This window comes from Mesitornis unicolor, unplaced genomic scaffold (assembly GCF_000695765.1).
Source record: "Mesitornis unicolor isolate BGI_N332 unplaced genomic scaffold, ASM69576v1 scaffold26488, whole genome shotgun sequence".
Taxonomy (NCBI): domain Eukaryota; kingdom Metazoa; phylum Chordata; class Aves; order Mesitornithiformes; family Mesitornithidae; genus Mesitornis; species Mesitornis unicolor.
Window position 1 is genome coordinate 5,967 of NW_010202920.1, and position 10,229 is coordinate 16,195.

A 10,229-nucleotide genomic window follows, 5' to 3' on the forward strand; every position below is an offset into this window, starting at 1 on the left:
TTGTTTTAATCTCTAGAGAATACTTAGCCAAATCAGGTAAGCCAACTGCTATCAGCAATAGTAACAAAAGCAGGTTGTTGAAGACTATACAGCAGTCAATACTGAACACAGGCATTCAAGCAGTGAATACCCAGTCTTCTGCATCCATCTAGTTTCTTTGGCTGTGTAGGTAACAGTATTTACAAAATCACCTTGACTTTATGCACTAATCTACTCTGTAAAATAAAAAGCAAAAGTATAGAAGTTTTCAATCAATTTGGAAATTATAGCATATTAAAAAATCAAAATAAAATATATACAATATAAAAATACTTTTTTTTCTTTATGAAGGTTATAATATATGTCTATAATATACAATATGTTGAGCCATCAGTCACAGCTACAGTATTTACAGATGCTTCCACTCTATGGCTGGACTCTGGGTATAGTATCTCCCTGGGGAAATTCCTCGATTTCAGCATGAAACATCAGTTCTAAAAGAGGAAGAAAAGAAATACGTTTTATTTTAAAAGTTTCACCTGAATACAATTTCTTTACTCCTGAAAAGTGCTCTGGCATTCCCCCAAGTCTCCTGCTTTACTTCCCAATCATAATATCAACAACTCAGCAATGGCAAGGGCCACCACTGTCTTTAGACAACTATTGCTGTCTCCCCAAATTAATGGTATCAGCAATGATGTTAGCAGCTCATCATCCCGCATTCAACCTGGGTACTGAGACAGAACTCTGAAGGAGATTGAAGGACTGTTAAAGTTTTGAGCGTCCGACTCAAGAATGAAGATTTCTGTTGACTTGTTCATTTATGGATATATCTGCTCTATGTATCGAAGCATAAGTTAGCAACATGACAACCTGGGATAGAAGGAATTGCAAATGATACTGCTCGCAGCTAGCTGTCACCGAGGCAGCTCAGGCATGGGAGACAGCCTAAGGTCAGCAGTGAGACGGTCCTCGTGGAGAAATTTGGCTAGGCACGCTAAGCAGCTGATGAGGTAGCCCTTGTGGAGCTCTGTGCTGTTGAGGGTAGTTTTCTCATATCTGGGTTCCCTTACGTATCTATACTGCACCCTCAGCATAGGCGTACTTTCTGTCTTGATAACAGCACGCTCAGCATATAGACCAGGCTGTGTTTGCCAACAACTTGGCAACACGCTAAAAGTTACACAATCTGTACATGAAACAATGTGGTGTATCCATTTAAGTTCACAAGTTTTTACTACCTCATCCCTATAGACTAAATTTTCTTTATTATTTGGGATCAGTCTTAACAGAATTTCTCTCTTGAAATTTCTGAAGCAGGTTTTCTAATCTTAGTAGACATGTGTAAATATATATTAAAAAAAGCTGATCAAAACTTGAGTTAAATTCTGCCACTGGCTTCCTTGAATCAGTCTTTATTATGCTCCCTACCTGGAGGTGTTCAAGGCCAGGCTGGGCAGGGCTTTGAGCAACCTGGTCTAGTGGGAGGTGTCCCTGCTCACAGCAGGTGGGTTGGACTGGATTATGTTTAAGGTCCCTTCCAACTCAAACCATTCTATGATTCTATGATTTTAAAAATGGGTTTGAAATACAATTCAAACTTCTATTACAAATTGTACTGTCAAAGATTGTAAAGGCTGCCACCTAGGATTTTTTTTTAGCTCATGAAGTGAGTTATTAGAAATCAGCAGAGTAACTGCGGCCAGCTGAAATACAGAAATTTGTACATTAAAATTCTAAACTAATCTGAAGAAGCATGGTGAATCTTCTTCAGCCTCCCAAACACAAATCTGAGCTTCAACTTATGATTCTCTTTGGATACCTGTTGACTCTGAAGTTGAAACTTATGATTTTTATGCATGTCATAGCTTCAAGTCACAGGTTGCATGCACTTGATAGAAAACCTCAGTTATTATACAGCTTTTGGATCCCAGGTGGAACAACAAAAGGAAGAAGGCCTAGTCTCTAGCAAAGCTGCTTCTAAGAAAAGGGGATGACTTGCTTGTCCCCTCCTCCAACCTGGACCAACACAAGCAGTCCTCATTTGAAGCCCTGTTCTGTAAGCACAAGTGTGACTTTTCAAAGCTTTGGAGCTCCCAAAACTACTACTGAAAATAATATTGAAGTCTAAATGCATTCAGCATTTGCAAAAGGAACATTAATAACATTTGGGAATTTTCTAACACACAAGCAGAATAAATACATTTAAAATACTCAAAACACTGTTAAAGTAAAAAATATTTTTCCCTTTATTGATCCCAAATTGATGTTGCTTCAGACAGGGCAAACAAATCTTTTCTTTCCTTTTTAAATTACTGTTTTTTCTTTATAAAATCAAACACAGACACCAAGATCCTAAGAAGCACTTGTTTTGGAAAGTTGCTAGGAGATGCCTGTTTTCAATCAGCCACAAAATTCTCAGGACTAGTCTTGAACTCCACACAGCAGATACAAGCCTGAACAAACAACAGTTTGCATATTAAGTGTTTCCTACCTTCACTGTAGTCTAACTCCGGTCGATATGACAATAAGATCCAACTTGTCCCAACCAGAATAGACACTACCAGATTCACCACAACCCACGGCTGAATAATTTCTTCCTCTGTACCTGCCATCCTGTGAAAAACACATCAACCCATCAGTCAGGGGTTTGCTGGCAAATACAGGTTACAATAATAATTTCAAGAGCGAATCACAAAAACAACCTTGCTAAACCAGATGTGAAAACAGAACTACTTCTGCCATCCTGATGATGTCGCATTGCAAAAGCTTGGTAAAGACAGCGACTACCAAAGTCAGCGACTCAGCTAAGAAACCTCACTGTCTCAGAGAATGTCCACTTGTAGATTTCAACAGCTGATAAAAACCAAATTGGATGGTCAAATTTTACTGTGGTGAAAGACACCGCACAATGTCATCAGACCATTTTTTTTAGGCACTTCCTCATGAGGCAGCAAGTCAGTAAAGTCTATCTGGAAGCCAGTGCAAGGACTTGTGTACAGATGCTGTGGGGTGGATGAGACAGGGTTTTAAGAAGGTTGTGATTTAAGTTAGCTGATGCCTTTCCTACTATCATAACAGCAGCACGTTGTGGTTCTGTTACTAGAACCTAGGCTTTTGAATAAACAACAAATATTTATAGAAGCCCTAAAAAAAAAAATCTAACTGCCCAAACCAGCAAATTTTCATGTAAATGCTTTTGTTCTACTTCTTCTGGTCTATTTTAAAAACTCATGCTACTAGAGTTTAAGTTTATTAGGTATCTATTTCAGAAAGTAAGTTTTGGATGGGATCTCCTAACATGAAAAAATGCTTCATATTTAATGGCAGCTGTGTCTGCTAAGTCCCTGCATCCTATGGCAGACACACCACTTTTTCATAATACCATAGTATTAATTTCTTGGACAAAAGAAACAAAAAAAACCCAAAAAACCCCCCAATGTTGATTCTCAACAGAACATCCTGCCCTTGAACATAAAATGTTACCTCAGTAAGGTCCCATTTCTCCAGCAAAAGATTCTTAAGATTCCTGCCAAATGACATTTACAGCATCATTCCAACAGGCTCTTGTTTGAGGCATAAAGGATTTGCCACCAACATGACCGAACCCAGCCTTCAGTTCTTCTTTTTCAGTAAAATTATCAAAGATTCAGGACAAGCTCAGGCAAAGGCAGGTGTAGTAATTAAATCCTTCATTAATATTTTCTTATGTACGTGGCAGAATCTTTCCAATACACCAGTCTGACTAAGGTTCCTAAGTGAGGTATGTTACAATTCACAGAAGTGATTTCCTAAGATTCCTACCAGATGCTGCCATTTTCTGAAGGTGGTGTGTAGAGGTTAATTCTGTCACACGTCATCTGCTGGCTTAAGGATAAGATAAGAGCAGCAAAGTACACTGGAAGAAATGGAATTAGTAGTGTCAGATACAGACCCCCAAAATGCTGTCCATCATGACATGACAATTATCACTACATTTTGTTTCTGTTCACTCTTTTGCCTCGAGTGATAGTCTCCTTTAATTCATTCTCCTTTCTTCAACATTCCCCTGACCCATCAAAATCTGGTTTCTGCACATTTACAGTCCATCAGCTATATCAAAGGTCTTGTGGTTCTGGTTTTAGCTACATCTGTGTTTTGTACTGAGAGGTGGGAAAAGAACTATTTCACTAATAGCCCTGCTAATGCTACTACTGCAAATGCTTTAAAAAATAAATAGCAAAGTATTCATAGCCTCTGAATGCTACTTTCAACTACTGAACAGATAACTTATTCTAAATCAGAAAATCACCAGGGAGGAAGATTTCACTGAAAACACTATCGAGGATTTTTGCATTTACTGTCTTCCCTGGACAACTTCCTAGCTGCTTCAAAATACTTACAGAAAGAGGCTACTGCTGCTGAGTTCAGGGTAAGAAAGCCCCTCAGTGCAACTGATGCTTTTGCCAGATCAATCCTGATAACAAAAACAAGAGTCACTAACATCCCAGTAAGACAATAATATTGTTCCTCTAACAGAATTCTATTGTTCTTTCACTTTTTGCAAGATACCTTCTTCTTCCTCCGTTACAGTTCCTAATACACAACCATATTCCCCACACATGGCCATGGTCCTCATTATGCCAAATCCAAAAAAGACTGAAAGTAAGGAGGATGTTCCATGAGGTTTGTAGCTTTCACACTAAAGTCCCTTCTGAAACAGGGAGAATGTGGAGAGATCTGTCCTCTCTCTAATCCATACCATTCATTTCAGTGTCCACACCACTGAGTTATGCTAATATAACTGCTCACATAGCTTACACCAGTACAGGAGCCATTAAGAATAACTCAGGCCTTCTCCCTGTCACCACTCCATAAAAAAAATTAAAAAAAAAATAAAAAAATCACAATTTCTTCCATAGCACTGACTCCTCCCCTGGCTTATCTTGCTGCCATGGAAACTATCTGTACCTAAAAGAAACATCTATAACATCAATAAATCTACTCTGTTTATGGTCTTTTTTTGCTTCTTTTTCTGTTCATTCCTACTCTTAAGCTGCAACACAGAAACCCCAGCTAAGCCAGGAAAACTGTTTATACAGCTATGCGCATAACTGACTGGGGAATGGATTCACAGGAAAAATAATTGGACAGAAACATCAGCTGTTCTCCACCCCTCTCTTCCACAAAAACCAAAACCAAAACACATCAGCTTTCTCTTCCATCTGCTTCACCTTATGAACACACAAACAGCACCAGCACATAGAAGCAAGACTGCAGGCAATGTACCAGAAAGGGTAACAAAGCTCTGAATGCACAAGTATACCCTTTACCTGTATAGCCCCCATGTGTAAGATCATTCTTTAAGTACACCATATAAATCATCAACTGCAGATGAAAACGTGCCATAGGAAGGAGAAAGGAATATCTTGCTCACAGATTACATACACCTTTCAAATAAAAACATATTTTACCTGTCAAAAGCTGAGACTGTACTGATAGACAGCAACAAATAGAACAAACTTTGAGCTGGGTATGCTAGTGTCTTATACTGCTCAAGCAGGTTAGAAATCGTGGAAAACTGATTTCCTGCCAAAATGTAGATAACAATGATGTTCCATACAGCATACCCAGCAAGGAAGCCATGGGTAAAGAGTCCGATCACCCTGAATGGAGAAAAGAATATTAGACAAGTTTAATATCTTGAGTTAGTGAAGAACAGATAGAAAATGCCTATGAATCCATCTGTTCATCCCTGCTGCTCTTCCCAGCCTTTCACAGATTGTTTCTGAGTGCTTTTTCTGATCTAGTTTTAAAACATTCTAAGCAATGGGGCTTCTGCTTTCTCCCTTGACAGACTACACCAGAACCTGAGCACTTAACAAAGAAAACAGACGGTTTGCCTGGTCCTATCACTGCTTCAGTTCATTACTGCTACAGGAATCAAATACTTTCACTCACTGCCTGTAGCCTCCCAGGACCACTGCCCCTTACACTCACACAATGCTCTTAAACTTATCCTTGAGTCAGTCTTTTCATTATCTTCCTCGCTAAGAAAAAGCTTAAAAAGCAGCACAAACTCCCAGATAAAATACACCAGAGAAGAAAATGGCTGTGATCTTCCCGTTCTGTATCACAACACAACCAAAAAACATATTTTGTTTGCTATTACGTGCAAGCTTACGCCCCAGTCCAATTTCACTCCTCCTCCTTTCTCACCAACAATGATTTTTCTTTGAGAACTATCTGAATTCAAGTATTTTCATTCTGGTCATACAGCTGATGGGCAAATCTGATTTTGTAACACGTTTTTTCTGCAGGTCTCATGATATTTTTCTTTTTAGATCAATCTCTTATTACTACATTTTTTCTGAATCTTTGCAATATGACTTCCTTACTTATTCTTTTTATAAGTTGCATTTCACAAGTGATGTCTAGACTAGAAACAGATATTCTTGACACCAAATACCAAAAGCTAGAGGACTGAGAAACTTTATACCTGTTACATCCCGAACCGCCATTTATTGTCAATATCCAGAAGAAAGAAAGATACATCACAATGACAAAGAAAAGGTGTTAACTTTTAGGGAGAAGGAAAAAAAAACCAAACCCAAACCAAACCAACAACCCTGATTTCTGCTTATTTACATCAAAACATTTCTCTTTCACCTGAAACTTCGGTGGACTGAGAGCGCAACATCTCTGGTAGTCCATGAAGCCTTCACATCCATAAGTACATTGATATTTTCAGTCGTTTTAATAAATTCTGCACGGTCAGCTGCATGAAAACGCCCTGAAAGAATGAGGAAATTAGTTTTAAAGGGTACTGTTACCTTCCATCATAATTTCTATATTAATACTTATTAGCGTTAAAAAGCTGTAAGCGTCAGAAGTTCCATCAGAAAATTTCTTCTGCCCTTTTTCAGCTTACATTCATACCAGGATGCCTCTGTCAGTGTGATGCATCCTGACGGGTCAAGCTACGGATTTAAGAATGTGCAAGGGACTCTGGGTAATTACTCAGTGTTCCCTGGTACAAAAAAATCAAGCCAAACCCAAATTAAACAAAAAACTTCCACTTGAAAAGACTTTTTGCAATATGATACTTGTTTCTTGAGGTACTATGCCAGTATTGGGTCAAATAAGCTCAGCTGGGTATTATCAAACAGCCTTCTCCACTCATACCATGGAATTAAAAAAAAATGAACCAAACATGCTAGCACAGCAGCACTAACATTCACGATTGAAAAATTATCATGTATATGTATTTCTAAATATTTTTTGTTCTGGAAAACTTTTTTTAAAAATTCTTCCCAATACTACAATATCTTTAATTTAAATACAGTAATGCTTCCTTTAATTGCAAGAATGTCCTTACATTACTTAAATCACAAGATGTACTTACGATTCTTTTCAACAAACACTTTGCTAACGGGCTGGCTAATCCCAGTGGGAGCAGCAAACACAGGCTGCTGATCTGGGCTCTTTCTGTTCTCATCATCAATGATGTCTTCCTCCTCCACTTCCAGGTCATTAGAAGTGTGCATTTCAGCTGGCCGAGGTTTCCTATCAGCACAGAGCATACAATAAGGCAGAGAAAGAATAGGAAGTAAAATATAAAACAGGAAGGCTCCTATGAACATTTAACATGTCCAACTTGACTGACAGGAACTGATCAGCCTACTGACTTGTGCAATATTACCCCCGTTTATAATTTTAAGGACTAAAGTTCTCATGGAGTTAGCTAACTAAAACCACAATGCTAATCCTTGATTTTGGGGCTTTTCTCTCTATTTATAATCCTTCCTGTGTCAAAACAATAAAGTGGGAAGAAATACATATCAAGAGATCAACAATTAGAAAAAACAACAACCCAAAACTAAATAGGAGGCCAAGAAAGCGGACGCTTTCGGAAGAAAGATGATTAAAATTATTTGAAGTCATAGTTCTTGGAGAAAAGGCAAATAAAAAAAAGATGAGAAAGCAGTGAAGTTTCTCATAAAATTAAGAAAAAGACAGTGAAAAGAATGAAAGATAGCAGTTACACATTCTAATTTTTCTCATGTCTGCGACTGAAATATTAGGCTCACGTAAACGTATTCAGAACTGTAATGCATCCAGGTATGCATAAAACAAAGTGAAGAAAGTTCCATCTTAACCCTGGAAAAAACTGCACGCATACTATTAATTGCACAGGCTGAATGGTATCGTGGGCTTTAAGATTCTACATTTTCGTAATGTGACAGACATTGCACAATACTACTCAGCCATGTTCAGTATCATAGTTATTCCGAACTGTGATCTATACTAGCTCTGTCTCACTTTGTTTTTTTTCTTTGTCTGCGGATCACTGTTTCTTCAGCTTCAGGGACATCCATGCCATTTCCATTCTGAAATAGGGATGCAACATTTTTCTGGGTAAAAGAAGTCTCAGAATCTGAAGATTTAAAATAAACCACATGACAGTTTCACACCTTTCATTTAAATGGAAATACATTCACTTAAATGCATATTCTTTTATTATATAAGCACAGTGGCAAAAAGAAGTTATGATCTGCTGAGCTGTGAATGATATAAAGGATCTATTTTATCAATGCCAAAACTGTAGTGCCATTATTTGCATAAGAGTTTGTACCCCATGGAATCTGAAACCAGAAACTGAAACCCTAAGCTACCATTCATTCAGAGATTACTTTTAGCTGTTCTAAGTACAGAAGCAGATGAAATGTTTTAAGTTAAAACACATGTTGGCCAAACATATTGTGGTGTTATCAAGTTGTATTCAGCACTCATATCTCACATACCGGTAGGTACTTTCTTCTTCTTGCGTTTCCTCTGAGGGACATCAAGAGGTTCAGGAGTCAGAGGCTCACTGCTTTCAGACTGCCGACGAACTGCTGCTGGGACGATGCCATCTGAAAACCAGATGAAAAGATCCAGCAACCTTAATCCAGTGCCACAGAGAAACAGGCAAGAAAAAGCTGCCTTTGCCTACATTGTGCAGAATGGCCTTATTTTCCCAGCTTACAGCTGAGATGAAAGTGTATTGGCTAGGAAATAAAAGAACTGCAAAACAAATGTGATAAGAATACACAAAGGTGATAGCTGACAACCCTTCTTTCACCCTGAGAGTTTCATGCCCAGAAGGAAATTTAAGTATCCAAGAAGTAGCACAATTCACATTTGGGCATGCAACAGAGGAGTGACTGAAAGAAATCTCCTACAGGAAAGAACTATACCTTTATATTTCTCCTATTTACATGCAAAGATTATAATGCAAGGGACAAGAAAAAAAATTAAGTTTGTTAAAAGCTGATTCACACAGATATGTGCTAAGGCAAAATAGTGTCATATCAACGAGAAATTTAAATGCTAAAAATCCACGACAAGAATAAAGGACGAGTAGAAAACACCACCACCGAAGGATGTTTACTCCACTCTATTAATTACTATGCTTTGGAGGAACTACATTTCCATGAGAGATTAGCATGAATTCATCAAATACTCTAGCAGCTGTAGCAACAATTTGCACAATCAGAAGTAGAAAGACAAGGTTACTTCTCCATTTTACATCACATCTGCCTTTTTACAGCTCTTTCAAGTACTGCAGTTTTTATACCAACTGAATTTATCTTTGTTTTCACTTCAAGCACAGATTTTCCCACCTTTTATAAATCTTTGCTGTGTTAAAATGCAAAATTAACCAGGAAAGCAAAGGCTAAAGCCAAAGTGTACTTTGCACCATCATTCAGCTCACTGAAAATAAGTGTAAACAAAATTAGATCCCTGGGAAACCCTGCTAGCAACAGCTCTCCTTGCTGAATTTAAAAGTCTTAAGGTGTACTGATCAAACCATCATACGGACCCAAGTCAACTTACAGAAATTCATTAGATTCTGTCAACACATTCTGCTTTATCAAAATAGATCAGACTTGCAATCTTGCTTAAATCATTTGTTCTGCAGAACTGCTGCTTGTAAGAATATAAAACTCTAGTGATAGTCATCTTTTAGGCTTTTAATCCTTCAATGATAATGGAATGATTAACTTCTGACTTTATTTGGCCAAGGACTGAAACTGAGCCAATTTGTTAAATGAGTTTTATCTTAGTTCATTCAAAAATCCAAGCACTTAACACATTCAACAAAACAAGCAGCTGGACGTGACTATTTAACGAAGTATCAAAAAATTTTAGAAAGGAAAAAAAAAGCTGAAATAAACAAACTTTTTCAATTCAGTATCAAGATGTGCTCTATTAGCAGTAGCAGGAAT

At 37.8% G+C, this 10,229-nt stretch overlaps 1 protein-coding gene across 1 annotated transcript in view; it reads right to left on the reverse strand.

Annotated features, from left to right (window-relative positions):
- Positions 1-325: 325 nt before the first annotated feature.
- Positions 326-10,229, reverse strand: part of TMEM237 (transmembrane protein 237) — a 12,526-nt gene continuing 2,622 nt past the window's right edge. Inside the window, exons 4-12 of the mRNA XM_010190563.1 lie at positions 8,763-8,873; positions 8,281-8,395; positions 7,364-7,524; positions 6,628-6,751; positions 5,433-5,624; positions 4,362-4,435; positions 3,784-3,877; positions 2,474-2,595; positions 326-473 (exon numbers count right to left, since the gene is read on the reverse strand). Of these exons, the coding sequence (XP_010188865.1) occupies positions 406-473; positions 2,474-2,595; positions 3,784-3,877; positions 4,362-4,435; positions 5,433-5,624; positions 6,628-6,751; positions 7,364-7,524; positions 8,281-8,395; positions 8,763-8,873 (1,061 nt within the window). The 3' untranslated portion in view covers positions 326-405. The remainder of the gene's footprint in view (positions 474-2,473; positions 2,596-3,783; positions 3,878-4,361; positions 4,436-5,432; positions 5,625-6,627; positions 6,752-7,363; positions 7,525-8,280; positions 8,396-8,762; positions 8,874-10,229) is intronic.